At 34.3% G+C, this 20444-nt stretch overlaps 1 protein-coding gene across 1 annotated transcript in view; it reads left to right on the top strand.

Moving 5' to 3' along the window:
* Window positions 1-17281, top strand: part of LOC120297442 (polymeric immunoglobulin receptor-like) — a 32888-nt gene extending 15607 nt beyond the window's left edge. Inside the window, exons 2-11 of the mRNA XM_039320073.1 lie at window positions 3405-3493; window positions 5547-5885; window positions 7359-7688; window positions 7800-8123; window positions 10410-10724; window positions 12181-12319; window positions 12961-13079; window positions 14315-14437; window positions 14597-14655; window positions 15611-17281. Of these exons, the coding sequence (XP_039176007.1) occupies window positions 3436-3493; window positions 5547-5885; window positions 7359-7688; window positions 7800-8123; window positions 10410-10724; window positions 12181-12319; window positions 12961-13079; window positions 14315-14437; window positions 14597-14655; window positions 15611-15709 (1905 nt within the window). The 5' untranslated portion in view covers window positions 3405-3435 and the 3' untranslated portion in view covers window positions 15710-17281. The remainder of the gene's footprint in view (window positions 1-3404; window positions 3494-5546; window positions 5886-7358; window positions 7689-7799; window positions 8124-10409; window positions 10725-12180; window positions 12320-12960; window positions 13080-14314; window positions 14438-14596; window positions 14656-15610) is intronic.
* Window positions 17282-20444: the final 3163 nt, after the last annotated feature.

Raw genomic sequence — 20444 nt, 5'->3', positions numbered from 1 at the left:
TATAGCATCTTATCAAAATATACCACACAGTGGGCAGAGGCATCAAATTTCACTTTGGTATAATTCCTGAAAGAGGAAAGGTAGAGAAAGCATCTGTGGGGTTGATTCCTAAATTGAGACTAATGAAAGTTGCTTGGCATGGATCTGGATTCCAAATAACCTTTAAGAACCTTACCATTTAGAAAATGAAAACTGACTATATAAAATCAAGTGATATCTGCCTTATTCTTCAGCTTGCCTTGGTTTGGACCCTGATTCTATAAAATAATTATCTAAACCTACTTTTTTTAAAAAAAAAAATCTGACTGAATATTAGTACAACATTTAGGGTGATAATAAAGGTTAATGTGAAAAGCTAGAGACTGAAGAAAAAAAGCATTGTCTGCAACTTTATGAGTATGGTTGATATTTACTAAGAAGAAACATTAAAAGCAGTGAAGAAATGAACTGGTTAGGAAATCTTCTGTAAGAAGACCACAAATGAGATTTGATGAAACAAGATCTTCTCATAAACATACAAGGGGAACCATAAGTGCTCCTGTCACAGTCAGTTAGGAACAAGCAACTGCTAGGAAGAAAAAAAAAATCTGCAGAAAGGTAGGCTCTAATGTTCAGACCCAGAAAGCATGCTAGAAATATCTATTCCAAATATAATATCTCAGAATCACACGGTGGAAATTTTGAAAAATTTCATTTCTTATTAAGGAAACTTAGTAGGAGTTGCATAAATGATACTGATCCAATGATGGTAAATACCAGAAGGGAAACCATGAGGAATAGAGGGAGGAGGGTATAATGAATATGAAAAAAATTAAAATTGTAGACAATTTAAGAATCATGTGATCTTTGATATTAGGATAAATTTTCATATTGGAAATGTATATCATTGGAATGTATCATTGGAATGTATGTATCCTTGAGATTAATCAGTGAGGCCACTTTCAGTTCTGCAAAATTACAGTTTCTCTTTCTTTCTTTCTTTCTTTCTTTCTTTCTTTCTTTCTTTCTTTCTTTCTTTCTTTCTTTCTTTCTTTCTTTCTTTCTTTCTTTCTTTCTTTCTTTCTTTCTTTCATTTAGTGATTGATTATCCCAGGAAGGAAGGAAAAAGTTATGTGTAGACTATATGTGAAGACAACTCTGCCCTCTAGTGGTTATTGAAAAAATAAAACTATTAAAAGTCATCTTTTTTAACCAATTAAAACTAGTTACTTCGTTAGCTAACGAGGTATGAATATAGTATTAAATGCTAAATTGTTTTGTGAATGTTTAGTACTGAAAACTATTTATTTTGTATCATGCCAGTTTTGAAGATACAATCTCAAATTAAATAGTTAATTAATTAACAACATAATTTCAAATTAAATTACATTTCAAATATGAGGAGGAAGATGTGTTGCATATGTTTGATGCTTTGAGTTATTTGTAAAAAATAAATAAAAATGCATTGCCCAATTAGGAAAAGTATATGAGTCAAATTATGACAAGCCCATAAGATATGATTTAGGGCTATACTGTATGCTTGGAACCATGTCTTCTACAACGTGATCATGAAAATGGGCTACTGCTATGTGTAATATGGCATGCACATGTTATGTGAACCCTGATATTCCTCATTGCCAAATGCGATATGGTTTTAATGCTTTATTATTGTGTGTTGGATGGAACTGTTAAAACAAAGTCATCTTGTTGGCTGCATGATTTAAGGTCCGGCTATTTTTTTATATGTGTAGCACATACACATATGTTATCATACCCCCCTCTTGACTTCTCTAACTCCTCCCTGCAGATATCCTTGGCCAGGATAAGAGAATATGTGTGATTACATTTACTATTTAATTTACCGTTTGTATCATTCATTCCCATAATAATTTTCCCTTTCTATATTACAATTTGGGAGGAGGTTCGTTTGTGGGTTGAAGATTAGTGCAATCTGGAACCCCAGATTCTACACTTTAATCATAGCATGTGGTGCAAACCAGTCACTGTGGCTGCTGTAGTAGTTATAATAAATTTCTTTCATGTAATGTTTATCTGGTGGGGTGACTGTTCTAGGTACAAATGCTCTCCCATCAGTTTTCTTTTTTCCTAAGAACAGTGCAATTTATTTGTTTATTTAAAACAATTATTATAGTCCCTCATATCAAACTCTGGGTGGCTCCGAATCAACTAAATTGATTTTCATTTCATCCAGAAACATACACCTTGGATATTTATTTGCGTCTGCTGACCAAAGGTCAGCCTTTTATTTGCATGATGACAAAGTTCAAAACTCATAATTGCTCTTTGATCAATGCAAAGTGAGGTTGCACAGTTGCTTTCTTTTTTTTAAAGTAACACAATGCGTACGACAATATTGTTCACACATAATACACATTAGTTTGGAAGCAGGGTTGTGTGCTTCTATTGTACATAGGTACCAGGTTTGTTTATATGTTTATGGAGATAGTGATTTATAGCAGCACAGTATAATAATAATAATAATAATAATAATAATAATAATAATAATAATAATAATAATAATAATAATAGTAGTAGTAGTAGTAGTAGTAGTAGTAGTAGTAGTAGTAGTAATAGTAATAATAATAGTGATGATGATGATGATGATGATGATGATGATGATGATGATGATGATGATGATGATGACGGAAAGGACCTTGGAGGTCTTCTAGTCCAACCCCCTGCTCAGGCAGGAAACCCTATACCATTTCAGACAGATGTCTGTCCAATCTCTTCTTAAAAACTTCCAGTGTTGGAGCATTTACAGCTTCTAGAGGCAGGTTGTTCCACTGATTAATTGTTCTGTCAGGAAATTTCTCTTTAGTTCTAGGTTGCTTCTCTCTTCAGTTAGTTTCCATCCGTTGCTTCTTGTCCTGCCTTGAGGTGCTTTGGAGAGTAGCTTGACTTCATCTTCTTTGTGGCAACCCCTGAGATATTGGAACACTGTTATCATGTCACCCTAGTCTTTATTAAACTAGGCATACCCAATTCCAGCAACTGTTCCTTATATGTTTTAGCCTCCAGTCCTCTGAGAAACATATTCTGAGAGACATCTCATTATTTTCACAGAGCTTTTCTTTCAAGTAAGAGAATGCAGGACTGAAGTCCTGTGGTACGAAATTAGTGATCTGGGAAATACTGATAATCTTGAAATGCAACCACATGGATGTTGAAATCTGGATAGAAATGGAACATAAAATACCCTCTCCCTTTAAGCCTACCTGGTCTTGCTTGTATCTTGAAGAAAGCTCCAGTCTATACAGTCTTCATATCAGTGCTGTAGATTCTCATGATGTTTAATACTCATATTTCTTTGAGTTATTTACTTGATTGAATCTACACATCACCTAGGATACATTATACTTACAAAGCTATTTGATTTATTTTACAAATTCTATTTTTTTCAGGGAACCTTGGATCTCTGGACTATCTTTTGAAATGGCTCTCCTGTTCTTTGTCTTGGTCTTAAGTTTTATCCAGGCTGAATTTGAAAGCGGTGAGTATTTAAATAAGCATCAGAAAAATTAACTATATTAAAGAAAAAGTAGGTGTAGTTTGATCCTTTAGCACACATTGTGGGCTTTCAACCCACAGACACCCATGACAGAACAAATACACAACTAATGATCAAGACAGACTACTACATGCATATTTCATATATCATTTAAAACACATTTAATCAAATCAAATAAATGTTTTAGTCATAGGCCAGAAAAATTTAAAACAATTGAGTTTAAATAGTTGAGCTTTGGTTCTTTCCATATATATGTATTTATTTAAAAAAATTACTATAATAGTAAGGTGAGATGCTGCCTAGGAAACGATCAGACAAGGGAGACAGAAGCCCCCAATGGCTTACGGTCAATGAAAGAATCTCAGAAAGGACTCACCCTCAAGAATCAAGTAGAAAAAGTGGTAGCAGGAAGTTTGAACTTTCAGGCATATATACATATTAAAAAGAAATTTCTTCTTAGAACATAGAATATATAGAACATAGAATGATAGAGTTGGAAGAGACCTTGCATGTCTTCTAGTCCAACCCTCTGCTCAAGAAGAGACTTTATATCATTTCAGACAAATGAGTGTCCAGGCTCTTCTTAAAAGCCCCCAGTAATGGGGCACCTACAACTTCTGAGGCAAACTATTCCACTGGTTGATTGTTCTCACTGTTAGGAAATTTCTCCTTAGTTCTAGGTTGCTTCTCTCTTTGATTAGATTCATGCTAAATGCAGTGTACATGACAGTTTAACAAATGGTTCTGACAAATTGGAATGAACTGGACAACAACCTTACTTCTAGTGGAAAAAGAATAACAGATATGCAAAGCATTCTGTTTTGTATAAGAAATAGACTTAGTGGCACCAATAGTCAAGAGAGTTTTTGCAATTACCTGTTTTCTTGGACCAGGGGGTTCTTCTTGGGGTCACCTAGGCCTTTGTTACCTTCTGTTTGGATCATGTCACATGTTCAGCATGACTGCCCTTGAAGACCTCTTCAAGTAAATGATTATGGGTATACTTCAGTTTGCCCATGTGATATCTCTACTTCATAGACTGTATTGGTTACCAGTTGGCTTTCAGGTGCAATTCAAGGTGCTGGTGGTCACCCTCTTGTGAGATCCTGAAGACTTGTCATTTCTATGTCTATTCCTGCTCTGAGGAACAGCAACACAGAGAAATTTGTATGTCCCTAATCTTGCTAGCCATCAGAAGAACTCTAAAGACCTGGGTTTCCCAAGGAAGGGTAATTTGTTACCCCTTTCTTCTTGATTAATCTTTTTATGGTATTCTTCCTCTCTGTTCTGCTGTGGCATATGTCATGGTATTTCTGTTTTTAATCTTTGTTCATGATATGATGCCTACAGTTGCTTTGGTAATTGAAGCAGTTTAAGGTTAAATAAATAAATATATTTTGACAGAATCTCCTTGGTTGGAATTCAGCCTTAAATAAAATCTGCAATTTGATGGCCATTAACATTATATTTGCCAACAAAAGTGCGTATAGTCCAGGCCATGGTTTTCCCAGTTGCAATGTATGGCTGTGAAAGTTGGACCATAAGAAAGGCTGAGCGCAAAAGAATTGAGGCCTTTGAACTATGGTGCTGGAGAAGACTCCTGCGAGTCCCTTGGACTGCAAGGTGTTCAAACCGGTCAGTCCTAGAATAGATCAACCCCGACTGCTCTTTAGAAGGCCAGATCCTGAAGTTGAAACTCAAGTACTTTGGCCACCTAATGAGAAGGAAGGATTCACTGGAGAAGAGCCTAATGTTGGGAAAGATTGAGGGCAATAGAAGAAGGGGACGACAGAGAATGATATGGCTGGATGGAGTCACTGAAGCAGTAGGTGTGAATTTAAATGGACTCCAGAAGATGGTAGAGGACAGGAAGACCTGGAGGAACATTGTCCATGGGGTCGCGACGGGTCGGACACGACTTCGCAATTAACAACAACAACCATTATATTTGATCACTTCTGCAATAAGCGATAGGCAGTGATGTGCAGTATTATATAATACACTTACATATTCCCATATTATTTTCTTTTCTCAGTTTCAGCCTCAAATATCCTCTTTGGGCCAAAACAGATAACAGGATTGGTTGACGGTTCCGTGAGTATCAAATGCTTCTATCCTCCCACTAGTGTGAATATTCATTCCAGGAAGTACTGGTGCAAGGAATCAACAAGACATTGTTATACTTTTATTTCATCTAATGGTTTTGTTGTCAAAGATTACAAAGACAGAGCCTCCATAACTGACTTTCCAGAGAATGGCATGTTCATCATAGAAATATCAGACCTGAGATTCAAAGATATGGGTCTCTACAGATGTGGCATTGGTTTAAATGACTATGGATTGTCCTTTAAAGTCAAGCTAGAGGTTACTCAAGGTACTGTTTTCTAATCCTCTAGATTTTCTTTAGGTAATGTATGAAGATTGCTAAATGTGGGCCTTCCCTAGGAGAAATATGTTAGGCTTATTTATCCCATTTCTAAGAGAAATATATCAGATTTGTATAAATGAAAGGAACTTTTCTATGGTCTCATCCCAACTTTATTTTCCAAAGCATTTTAAATAATTGTATTTTTATCTAGTTCACTATTGTATTGTTCAGTTTCATTGCATTGTTATTTAATGTTTCATGTTACTTTGAGTTATACTATAGATTGAAATGTATATATATTAACAATTTTAAAATAAATAAACATCTTAAAATTTCTTAAAATAAATACACTTTGTGAATATAATTATCTGTATGTAAATGTTTTCCCCTTTAATAAAAACGTACGTATTTACAGTTTAATTCTAAGAAGACATTTCTGAAAGAGCTGCAGGACAAAATTGGTGAATGGGGAAAGAATTATAGCTCAGTATAAACTATAGCAGGTAGAGAGTACAAATGCCTTCAGGTTTACAGTTTGCTGCATTTTGTTATGCCCCCCCAAAAAAGACATTGAAATTTGAAAAGTTTTGTTTTGTTTCCATACCACAATTGGGCATTGGGGGGGGAGAAACCACAAAATATTAATATAGTCTGAGATACAATGTTAATATATAGTTGCAGATGAAAAATAATTTGTTTATTCCTCCAAGAGTGTATTTTATTTATTACTGTGCTGTAAGATAGCATAATGACATTATAGGACATGGGATCTGACATCAGCACAGAGTGCCAAACCACGATCAAGAATTGCACACATATATCTATTTCTTCACATGCATATTTACATGCATGCCATACCATATCCATATAAACCAGGGGTCTTCAAACTCGGCCTTTTTATGACTCATGGACTTCAACTCCCAGAATAGCCAGGCTGAGGAATTCTGGGAGTTGAAGTCCATGAGTCATAAAGGGGCTGAGTTTGAAGACCCCTGATATAAACATTATACTACTGAAAGCATTATTCTTTCTCTTCCACCCCTAACAATTAGTCATAGTGTGCTTCCATTTCTAGCAACGAGAACCCATGTTTGTTTTGTTTCCTGTTATTAATTATAGCAGGAAGACAAGAGTCCATGCTGGTCAGCTGGCCAGAGAGAAAAGTGGGCAAACTCTTTGCTTTTGGAACAGCACAAGATCCAGAAGCAGATCCCTCATGCTAAGAAAATGAACTCAACTTGTAGGGTGCCAAGCTAGGCACAGTTTATCATGGTCACCAGAATTTTGACCAATTGATGGTTGATGGTTGGTACCACTTATTTGTTAGAGGAGGAGTTGTAGCTAAAATGCTAATATAAAATAAATAACTAGTAGTCAAAATGCTAATCTAAACCTTGTGTGATACTGCAAGACAACTTGAGACAGCATAAGGGAAGGCAGAATAAATGCATCTAATGACTTGTCATTACTTTACTGCAGATCCAGTACTACCTGAGGAAGCTCAACTTTATTACGCTGAGCAGCAAAAAACAGTGATCATGACCTGTGACTTTGGTGTTCAGCATGCAAGTTACAGGAAGTATCTGTGCAAGATGGCAAAGACCAACTGTTACAATGTGATTGATACATATGGAAATGTGGAACCATCCTACTTAGGAAGAGTTCTGTTGACCAATCTTGCTACAGCTGGATCTTTCAGTATCATTATGAGTCAGTTAAAGAAAGAAGATTCAGGTTTATATCTTTGTGGAGCAGGAAATTATGGAGCAGAAGGAGAATCCAAACAACTAGATCTACATGTCTATCAAAGTAAGTGAAAGAGTTCTTGGATTCCAGTTCCGTCTCTACAAATACATAATTAATCAAGAAAACAATTATAATAACTTGTTATAATGTTATGTACTATATTTCTATCTGTAGATGGATTGGCACCTAAACAACAGTCAGTGGTAAATGGAGTCCAGGGTGGTTCTGTGACTGTTGTATGTCATTATGATCCAAAAGAGAATGTTACATTGAAATATTGGTGCAAGTGGAAACAACATGGATGTACTGACTTAATAAACAATAATGGATATGTGCAGGATTCCTATGAGGGGAGACTTGTGATGCATGATGACCCAGAAAATGGCACATTCACTATCATACTGAACCAACTGCAGACGGATGACATAGGTTACTACTGGTGTATGACTGATGGAAAAATGGAAAGGAAGTCCTCAGTAGAGGTGAAGATTGTAGAAGGTACTGCCTGGTGTAATTATCTTAGGAATATCCTTTGCCTTATTTGATGCATCCTGCAAAAATGAACCTAAGCCATCTCAATCATTCTCTTGGTTTTAAATAAGGTATATTTACAGAGAAATGCTATTCCACATGATTAATATTCAGTATATAAGGCCACCTGCTTAGGCAGCTAATTAAAAAAAACCAGCAATTAAAACTTATTACACCAAAAACAGTTTACATGTTCGGACAATAAAAATGGGCTCATGTAAGTTTAGGGGAAGAGCCAGGTCCTTAAAGCCTTTTGAAAGGCAGGCTGGCTTGGGCCATCTGAATCTTTAGGGAGACCCAGATGGAATGTCAGAATAGATATGAAAGAACAAACTAGCAGAAATAATATGGTGCTGCTATCTAAACAAAAAAATCTATTAACTGCTCTTTGATTTGAAAACATCATTCCCCACTGTTCATGATTTTGATTCATTTCAAACTCAGCATTTCAAGATTTTTATAATAAATTAAAAATAAAAATAAATTTATTAAATTAAATATTCTATATAAATAAAATTCATATATAATATTTATATCCAGCTTGCGGTACCTTTAAATTCTGATTTATTTTGGTAGGAGAGGTAGATAGAAACAGAAATTTAATTTTGCTGTTGAAATACAGGGTACTGAAAGACAGCAGTCCTTAAATCTATATCACCATTTGTCCACTGGGTACCTTTCAGGTGGCTTGGGAATATAATTATTGGAATCATAGATGTCTATAAATATGTCTCTAAGTTGCTATGTTAGTTTGAAGAAGAGTAGACAAAATCTTACCCAGCATACCTCAGTGTCAGCACAATAATTTCCAACTCTAAATTTCTACATGTTTGATCAGGATTCATCCATAATCCAAATATTTTTCCCATTTATTTTTATTTTTAAAAAAAATCAAGAAAAAAGTATAAAAAGAGCACCCCTGCTTCCCCCCCTCCCCCAGAAAGCGACCTCCCACCCTCATGGCAAGAATAAATAATTCCACAATCTCTTCACTTCCATTTAGCTAACAAATGTAAAACTTTTCATCTCATAACCCCTATATTAACAATAAACAAATCAAATAAGTAATGCAATTCTTCAATTCAATTACTAGCAAAAGATCCAAATAAAATTCTAAGGTTTTAACATAATTAACATATATAATACTTCATAATACTCAGCTCAATTCTTAAATATAACAAAATCCTATTTAAAAGGCATAAAGTGTCTGAATATCCTAAAAAAATACTCCAATTTAACATGACAAAATCAGATTTCTCCAAAACGCAAGCTCTAATATACAACTTTCCAAATACCAGCTTATTCTGTTCAAATATATATTTCATGGGTCTACTCCAACCCATATCCGCATTTCAGAAATGTGCAGCTTTTTCTTTGACTTCATATTATCTTTTGTTGTTCTTTCTAAAAATCTTAATAAAATTATTACAAAAAGATCTACATAAAGGAAAAAGGAAAAAGACTTTTACTTCATGTCAAATGTAAGCAAATCCACATTTTCTAATTAAGGTATCAGTAAATCCAAAAAGAACCACCCAAAGTAGCAACATATTCCATTTTATCCCTGATAAAATTAACTGACTTAATGGACCTTCTTCCTTTTATAATGCACAATCTTTCTAATCCATTTAGAATGATGATTGTTGATTCTTGTTACATATTTCTTTACCACTTTAAACAGTGTCATTTGTAAATCCAGCAAAGGGAAATTACTGCAGTCTTCTGGGATTATTATTTTTATTTCTTTTTTTTAATTTTTAAAACCTCGTTCTGTTTTCTCTTTATAACTGATGACAAATTTTTGATCAGAATATCGTTCCTATTTTCCTCAAGTAAATTGTTGCATATCTTGTTCTGTAACATCTTCCCTTGGGAACAAACTTTTTCAAGAAGACAATTGACTGGCTAACTAGAGATTTAAATCAAGATTTCACAACACTTTCAAAATGCAATGTGCAAAACCTATCATGTACGTGGTTGTCTGTATTAATAACTAAGGTTGTCCTGTGAAAGATTCATGGGAACTAGCTCTGTTAAATTAGTTGCTTAATTCAAGTGTGACAGTTACCCATTTGATTGTGTGCCAAGGAAAGATTTCTGCTTGCATTATAGCTGGGTAGACCTAATAGGGAAGAAAGCTGTATTATATAGACCACATAGTCAATCATTTTAGTGATGCTAAAAATCAAGCAGTCTGTTTTCAAGTGTGTGTGGGGAGAGTTATTATCCATGTTTTTCTTTCTTTTGACACAGGGCAACCTACATTACTAACAAAGAAAGAAGTCCACACTGTTGCTGGCTCCCCTCTAAGCATATCATGTTCTTATCCATGCAAATATTCTACATACGAGAAATATTGGTGCAAATGGAAGAACACTGAATGTAAACCTCTCATCTCATCTGAACAAAACCAGACTGGCTTGGTAGTTAGTTGTGACAAAGATAGTGGAATTTTATCTTTGAACTTTGACCAGGTGACACCGATAGACCAAGGATGGTATTGGTGTGGTATCAAACGTGGGCAACAATATGGAGAAACAATTGCCTTGCATCTGCAAGTACAAGGAGGTGAGTCTAATCAGTAGGGAACCAAATTGGATTATACGCATTCCAGTTTTCACTATACTTAGTCAAAGTCATGTCTTGGAAGTCATTTCTTGGCCACCAACATAGAACTCTTCCTTCTTTCAGGATTGTTTTCTCAGCTTCTCAATCTAGCTGTAGCACTGGTATTTCCCAATGGTGTCCATCTAAGTATTAACCAAGGCCAAATCTAGTTATTTTTTTAAGATTGGCCAAAGTTGTCTGGTGCTGCCACCTAGCTGGGCAGGTTTAAATAGATTATCTGCTAAATCTTACTCATATTATGATGCTACCATCCCTGATGATTCCCCAGGTAATTACTGAATTAGCTAAAGTATTACGGAAAAGCTTAGTACAAGGTATAATTATGATTAGTCTCTGAGCTTCACTTTCTGTGTGGATATAAGAAAAATACTAGATATTTCAAGTATAGTTAAATTTTTGCATCAAAAAAATCCTTATTTTTCTTACACTGAAATAAAAGGAGTTATTATAGAAAATGATTTATCAGGAGCTAGATGTGTTAAATCAGCAAAAGCCATTAGATCAGTGCATTGGATCTCTCAGGTAGTAGAACAAGGGTTTAATCTAGTTCATGTCCATCAGCCTCTTACCTCTGCCTGCACTGTTATTAGCAATGGATCTCCCAGTCGGTTGCCCTGAATGGCTACATGAGGGACTGGTCTGAGGAAGCCACGATGAAGACATCTCATGAATTGAGCCAGCTTTCTTTTCATGAATTGCTCAAAGGAGGGCCCAGAGAGAGATAGGCTGTATGTTTCCAGGAAAAAGCTTTTGGAAATTTTCTCAGAATGAGGCATTGGCCTGGGAAAAAAGTGACATCAGGCAACAGGCAGAGGAGTGATACACTGCTGCAAAAAGTCTTATAGTACACATCATTTAATGTAAGATTCCTCAGTTTGCCATCCATTCAGATACATATAATGAAGTGGTCTCTCATCCATAAAAATGTATACCATGTATTCCCTTTAGGCTTTAAGCAGACACAGTAATTTATTACTATTTTAATCATATGAAATCAACTTAATGTGTAACATACTATGCTTAGGCTCTTCTTACAAAAGGTTTTGGTTCCTGAACATTTACTACAAATTACTTTCCATATTGCAGGACAAGACAGTTTTCCTTATGGAGCCTTTAGTAAAGTTAGTGGGATGCATTAATTTTTGCAGGTATACCCAAAGAAAAAGAAATGCAAATTGGAAATCATGATTAAAAAACAAAAAACAAAAAAGGAATATTTCATCACTGATTGAATTTGTATACTTGGCTATGGTATAATTGTCTTCATTCATTAGCTGACTTATGTAGAAGAATATAACTTAAGCATGATCTCACCAATTTTTTTGCTGATTTTTTTCTTGCCTTTTATATTCTTATTTGCTTCTGGGTTACCAACTCCCCAAATACTCCTAAATAGTACTTCTAAACTTTGAAGAAGCACCCAAAGTCAATGAAGATCTCAGTGGGATTGCCGTTCCTGGAGTAAATCCTATTAATAGGAATTCTCCTTTAGACAAAGCCAATCAGGCAGCTGAAAGTGAAACTTCATCAGGCAGGTAAGTACTTTGAAAATAATTAATAATGATTTATAAATGCATGCATATAGAGAAGCAAAAGTATTCAATGGGAAGGGCATACTCATAATTGTTGGCTTAAATAATATTAATCAATAGCAAAATTAATTTGCAATTCTGGAGAGGCAAAGAAGATGTAAGGAGTGGCAGGTTGATGTGCTTTAAATACTGGGTTATTGCAATTGCACAAAAACACAGTTCAGGAATTCATCTCATTTCTAGAAGAGAAACATAAGTAGTTTCAGGCAATCTCAGTCTTAATCAGATATTTAAAGACGATCCAAGTTTGAATCATGCTGGTTATACACTACGTTGCTCAACAGGACATTCTCCAGGCAGGTGGCCATATACATCCAGAATTCTCTAGTTTACTTGATTAGTACTGAGAATAATGAAAAATAATGATGAAATCAATCAGAAATTAAATTAAAAAAATTAAAAGATAATGTTTCCCATCTCTTCCTGATAATCAAGGTGGAATATTAAAATAAGAGAGCCTTGATGGAATGAAGTTAATTCCCTAAACATTAAGTTTTGGAACTACTTTATTGTCTTTCTAAAAAATATTATTAAGACTGTACTAATACTGTATATTGGCTATGCCAATTCTGCTTCTTTTCCAGCCAAACTGAAGATAAGAACTCTGTTGTTCTTCTTGCCACTTTGATCCCCTTTGGAATTGTGTTTCTGCTTCTCATCACAGTGTTTACCATAAAGAAGTTCAGATTATTTGGGAATTCTGGTAAGTGTATACTAAATATAACCTCCTTGGAAACCACTTCAATTTTTCATACTGATTGCATTAGCATATTTTCAGTGGTGGGATTCAGCCAGTTCGCACCACTTCAACAAAACCGGTAGCTAATTTTTTGCTGCCCAGGCCCAGAATGACTTCTGGAAGCGACATTCACACAGAGAACCGGTTGTTCACATATTTGAATCCCACCACTGCATACTTTTGAGCATCAAATAGAACAAAGAATGTTTTTACACATAGAAAAAAAAATTACAAGATAAAAATTAAAAACTTTAGAGTCTGAATTATAAATGTACTATAACTGAATAATTTAAAAAGTTCTTTCATTCCAGAAATTGTGAGTGGGTAGGAAGAGAGAGCAGAAAGAATGAAGTACCTGTTTTGCAGAAACATTTACAATTTTGACTAGTCAAAATTCAGTCAAAAGACTGTTTCAATGCCGATAGGTTTAAAATTCCTGAACCTATCAGTGAAAATATTGAGAAAAGTCTGTGGCAAAACAACTGCTCTCATCCAAAACATTGCTTGGTTATTTTGTCAAGGGAGATGAGATGATTCTATTTGTTTTGTTTTGTTCCATCTCTCTCTGTCTCTGTCTCTGTCTCTGTCTCTGTCTCTGTCTCTGTCTCTGTCTCTCTCTCTCTCTCTCTCTCTCTCTCTCTCTCTCTCTCTCTCTCTCTCTCTCCTATTAAACTGAGTAGGAATGAATTAAGGTTATCTGTTCAGGGCTGTCACAGTTTATAGATCTCTTTAGTGCAGTGTTTCTCAACCTTGACAATTATAAGGCATGTGGACTTCAACTCCCAGAATTCCACAGCCAGCATTGCTGGCTGTGGAATTCTGGGAGTTGAAGTCCGCATGCCTTAAAATTGTCAAGGTTGAGAAACACTGCTTTAGTGCAATATTAGGGGTATGAAGAGGCTTAGATTTAGTCCTAAAACTTTCTCCAACACACCTGTGTTGGATTATGGTTTTATAATTAATGTGGATTATGGCTTTATAATTAATGGAACAATGCAAGTATGCTGTTGTGAGCTTTTCATCCCAAGCTGGACCTGTGGTACCTGTTTCAAATAATACTTCTGCTGTACACAATAAGTCTTCAGCAATAAGTCTACGATCTACATCAGCTTTTCTCTCCTAGAATTAATACATTATGTACAGTATATAGAATCTAAGGTGGAATGAATTATAGTGAAATGTTCTTTTTCTTTTTATAGATCTTGTATCCGTTGGAAGCTACAGGACAAATATCAGCATGACAGAGTTTGAGAATGTGAGACAGTATGGAGCAAAGGAGAATTTGGAAGAGTTTCATGAGACCCAAATGGGAAAGAAGGATGGTAATGCTATTCAAAATGTATTCTAATTGTGGCTTGATGCTTATCAATCAGATACAATTGTCACTTCTTCAGCAATGAAGTTACATTATTTTGCCATTTATAGAATGGATGAATACATGAAATTCTCTTCCATCTCATAATATCTTACTTTCTTTTCAGAGTATTCAAGTACTTCTGGCAGTCCTAAGGAAGATGGAAAATCAAAGAAAACAAAGAGGGTAAGGGCAAATTATATTATTTTGACATGACTATAATGGATTAATATGATTTATTAATTGTATTTGTATTTATTTATTTATTATTTTATTATTTATTTATTTTTAGAGATTAGGATGTTATACCGGGACTTTTCTCTATCAACTTCTTTCATAGTCTCTTTTAGCAATACTTTGTCAAGTACAAACTTTCTCATGTTCATCCATAATTACAGAATCTTCTGTACTTTGGAGTACTTTGGCTATTTTTTCCCTCAATTTTGAGGGAAATAAATAAATGTCTTTTTGTTTTCACAGTGCTTTTCTATCACATCATAGTGATAATTTTGGAAGTTGGATTTATTTATTCATTTATTAATCAAATTTACATAGCTACCATCTCATCAGAAGGGACTCTGAGCAGCATACAAAAATTAAAAAGATTGTCATGTTATTTTCTTTTCCTATGTAATTTTACATTATAATTTAAAATTAGCATCTTATTTTACTTGATATTCTAAAACCTTCTCCCAAACCTTTTAAAAGCCATATTGTTTGAAATATTGTACCAGGTATTGTAATCTGGAAGATACATAGTTTAGAATCCTGCAATAGTTCAGTTCTGGTTTTTTGCTGGTTGGGCTGAAAAAAACTTGAAAAAAAAAAAACCTCTGAAACTTGTTTCTAATTAGTGTCAATAATGGGTTAAATAAACCAATGATCTCATGCAGTCTAGATAGCTAATGTTGTAGGAATTAATTGCATATGGGATGAAGTATGATGAATGTTAGCGTGAAATTATAGCATTAAAGTTTATGCTGTAGTACATTTATTAGTATTTAAGGCAGCCATACTACCTGGAAACTTTGTGGAACTGAGATCACATACCTGCAAAATGCATGTGACTATTTTGTTAGATTCCTCATCTCGTTATCCTCAGGCTCCATTAAAATAATTCCAGGATTTCTATTCGTTTTAGGGCTCTAAAGAGGAAGCTGAAATGGCTTACACGACATTCCTACTTCAGTCAGACAACATTTCTTCTAAAGTATCCTCCTCAGACCAGCCAGCTGAATAGTCTCATTTGAGACAGCTCTGAAAAAACCAGTGAAAATTAATTATGCCTTAATGATTGAAGACAGATCATGACTGGAATCAACAAATACATTCTTATACTCATTTTGATAATTTCCCAGATTGTTTCAGTTTCATCACAGCTTATCCAATTATACACTTCTGAGTCTGATATACTGGTTTAAGAGCTAAACAGCTTTATTCAAATTGAACCATAAACTTCTTAATCTTATAAACATAACCAACTGTGTTTTGAAATGATGTTCAGAAATTTTGCATATGTGATTTGGTTGTCTTCCTATAAAAGGCAGAAATTCTACAGATCCTAATGACAGTGCATTTTCATAAAATACTGGGTTACTCAATAAAGGGGCATGGAAGGATTTTTTTTCCCCCATTAGACTAACCCAAGTTTAAGCATATTGTATTCTCTCTGGAAAACTCAGGGAACATGCAACACATTATATATTTTTTTTTCATTTTGACAAACTTGTTCTGATGACTTTAAGCTGAGCATTAATGGCTAGTCTAAGTACATTTCAGGACTGGCCAGGGATTTTTACTTCCTGACCCTAGCTCTGGTGCACCCTGGACCTTCATCTGGGAGAAAGAAAGATAAAGAAAGCAACAGCTCTGGGGTCCACATAAGAAGGGGGGCCCAATCTAAAGCATTTGTCTTCTGATTCAAGGCAATGAAATTGATCAACTAAAATTTAATCCCAAATTAGTTACATATTTTGGGTTTCACAATATATATTTCTTTTTTTTAACCAATGATAACAATAACCACAGCAACAATTACACCTATAATACAATAAGAATATGGTTATAGAGGGGTATCCAATGAATGCCCTCTCCTTGGGCCTTTTACAATTTTACAAACACTCTGGCTACAATACACTTAGAAACTCCATTGATACCAAATCTTAGAATGATTTAAATGTAAATATATTTAAGAATAGGATAACCCATAAAAAACTCTGAGCAGCAGACAGGGTTAAATTTCTTACTTTAAACTAAATTTCTAGAATTGAATAAATTAAACATTGTGCACTCACTGCTACATCTGAAAAACAGAAAAAGCCCAAGCACAAAAATACAATAAGAATAAATTTTAAAAAATTTTGTTTGTGTGTTTAATAGCCTCAGTGTTTCCATGATAATTGCAGGATGTCAGCTGTGTAGTCTGCAGACCCTCCACTGTTTTGCTACCAGCCCCATCGGTCAAGTGACTTAATAAATTATTAACTGAGTGTACGAAAATGTTCTGTGTTCACTACAGTGTGGGACTTAATCTGATTAAAACCATGTAAAATCACCATCCTACAACACACAAATATTTTAAGGTCAAAACTGAAGGCAAAAGCATTTGATGCTGATTAGCATCCCTGAGTTCTAAATGATCCTCTGCTGAGTTTAGCTATTGATCTGCTTTTGAAAAATATATTTTTAAAAAATTATCCATCTTTTATAATGCTAATGATTTTATCTGATCATTATGGAATCAATGATTTGAAGACACATACAATGTTTATTATGGTATGTTTCATGAATAAATACTTGATTAAGAATTTGAGTGTGACAGTTGGGTTTATCTTTATTTCTGGCTTTGAAGCATGCTTACAAATACCTTTTCGTGTTTCTCATATCAGGAAGAGAAAGAGGGGAGAAGACAGCAGGTTGTAGAATTTTAAAGCATCTGGACACCTTTAGTTTTCTTTAGTTTGTAGAGTCATAGTAATTAAAAATCCTCAATTTTTGATATCATTACTAACCAATATAGTTCAGATCTTGGAGACACAGTATATGTATTTACTGTTAGTTCAGTTTTTTTCTCCTGAACAACACTAAGACAATCTTGAATGAAAAATGTAATGCATTTTTTGTACAATTGTAAAGACATAAGTGTTGTCATGATTAATTTTATAACTTTTATTAAGGATTTTAACTACAATAATAAAATCTAATACAAACTAAAAGAAAGTAAGAATGAAAAAAAGAGTGAAAGATGCAAGACTGAAAGATGCAAAAGAAAAGAAAAAAAAATGTAGAAAATAGAAAGAAGAAAGAAAGAAGAAAGAAAATATACCATAAAAGAATAGTCCAGGTCACTCTCTTGGTTTCTTATTTGTATTCCCATTTTGATTTTTAAAATATCAATAGTTTCTTTTGTATGTCTGGTGTGATAACCTTTTCCATTTCATTCTCATAAACTGTCATTTGTATATCTATTTTCCATGACATCTCTGCCATGTCAAATGGAACTTGTTCCTTGCCTGCTATTTTTTACAAAACATATTTTGGACACAGTCTATCCATAGAAGCAAATATCTCTATTGACACTGTTGACATTAACTTCTAATTCCATTTTTCCGAAATGTCCTTCAATATTTTCAATGTTAATATATTTTATACATCCCAATTAAGTAGTGGTTAATCAGGCTTATGTACAGTATTTTTTCCCTTTAACTAAAATCTTAAGTTCCCTCTAGTGTCCAATTTTCAAAACTGCTTAACTTTATTTTGTCTTGTAAAAGTCCAATCAAATCTATCTCCTATATGGGGAGGATTCTTTATAATTTCTTCCAAAATCTTATTACAAATTTATCTGGAGCCTTAATCCATTTATAACTTTCTATGATCAAAGTTTTATTTATTTTTGCTATTTATTTTAAACTTTTTAAATTCTTTTTTTTAATTAAAAGTTTTACAAATTTAATGCATTATAACCCAAACCCCTCCCACCCCTTCCCCCCCCACTTCCCCCACTTCCCAGAGCTGATTACAGGGTAAAAAATAAACAAACATAATCTAACTAACATAACCCGACTATACTATCAATCAAATCCATAACACACTTTAACTCCTTTTCAAAACAAATATTAACAAATTAAAAACAAAAATAATAATATAACTAAACCATAATACTAAAAATAATATAAATTCAACCATATTGAACTATTAAAAACAATCTAAAATCTATTCATAAGCAAGATAATACTTTTCAGTCTCATATTTCTTTTGAATATAATCAATCCTTCTTCTCCAAACCGAAATATATTTTTCTTGTGAATGGTCCTTCAAATAGGCAGAGATTTTCGCCATTTCTGCTAAATTAGACACCTTAACTATCCATTCATCCATAGTAGGCAAAGAGTTTTTCTTCCAATATTGCCCCACAAAAACTTTTTAAATTCTTAAGCTTATCATTAAAATTTTATTTCATGAAGCATTGAAAGAACATTCTCCCAGTATCTTTAGACTTGTAAATCTAAAGGTCTCCAATAGTTTAATAGAAGTTAACAAACAATTTCCAAATATGTTTAGGAATTTTTTTTTGCAAACTTAGTGTCCTTTAAAAAGCATCAACTGTGGTTTTGAGCAAGATGACTCTCATTGCCCAAAGCCACCAGAGACTGCTGTCTTGCAATGACTTCATAAGGAGCAACTGTTTGGAGTGCACGTGAGTAATCTTCCATCTTCTCTTGTTAAGAGAGATTCCAAAGAGCTGGTTTATTCATCAGCTCTTTCTTCTTCACTGCAGTCACCAGTTCTACTTTTCACAAAGCCATCTTTATCTGTCATTTCTTCCTCTGGAAGTCCTTGAGTTCATCATTTAATCTACATGATCTTTTCAATTCTCTGCAATTTACTGATTGAGGCAACTTGAAATTATATAACTGAATTGATTTTTAGTCATATTACCAACTTTGGTAAGTGCTAAAATGGCAATAAAGGTGTTGAATTCTCCGTTCGCGTGCGAATGATGAAGGCTCAAGGTGGCAACTAACAATGCTTTATTCTCCTCCTCCAACTCCAAGCAACAAACAAAGGCACGCAGGCCTTTTTATAGGGCTTGACCCCCAGACAGAGTGAACCAATAAGAGTTCTTCTTTCTTCACGCCTTGCGCATGCACGCAAGGCTAGTGCCACTCTGTCTGGTCCTGGGCAGCTTTTAGAATGCCCAGGACCATTTGCAACAATTCTGGGCCTGCTGAGTTTCCTCATCAGGCCCAGGACACAACAAAAGGGAAACAATATTTGTGTCACGAGGATGTAAGAAGATACAATTTGGAATATACTGTAAAATCTACCATATTTTGTAAACCACACATATTTATGTTATTTTTTTCTGAAATTTGTGAGTCACCATTCAAACCCAGATTTTCTTGTGGCAACTTGCAACACAATTAACTATACTCTTCATAGTTTTAGTTGTTATGTTAGGCTGTACACAATTCAGAACTTGTAAAATCTGTCCAAATCTCTTTCCTTCTGTAAGATTTGTTTACAAATAAGCTAGAATTAAGTTATATAATTGGATCTACAAACTGCAAATAGAAGTGAAAATAATAGATCATCCAGATAAACTGGTTCATAGATTTATAGGCTTCAAAGAGATTTTGAACATTTTCTAGTCCAGTTAATTGACTGGCTGCTAAAATAAAGCAAGGTTATGACATACACATGAAAGGAGACCAGGAAGCCTGTAATTGTGTGGTCTGTCTGGTAAAAACAAAGAATGTTTATTTACAGAGAATATGCACATGTAAAGCTAACAAAGAGTTAGGCATTTTGTATAGCTCAGCTAGAAGTTAAGAATAGAGATGGCCTGAAGCAAATAGAATGTTTATTAGCTAACTCCTGAAGCATTCATTAGCCAAAGATCAAGATCTTAATCTGGACCATTTTCCTTGCCAACAATCTGGATTCAGGATCTCATTACAGGTTAGTTGGTT

This window comes from Crotalus tigris, unplaced genomic scaffold (genome assembly GCF_016545835.1).
Source record: "Crotalus tigris isolate CLP2741 ecotype Arizona unplaced genomic scaffold, ASM1654583v1 scf7180000023618.1514416, whole genome shotgun sequence".
NCBI classification, from domain to species: domain Eukaryota; kingdom Metazoa; phylum Chordata; class Lepidosauria; order Squamata; family Viperidae; genus Crotalus; species Crotalus tigris.
Note: the sequence above shows the minus strand (reverse complement) of the source record. Positions and strands in the feature narration are given on the sequence as shown.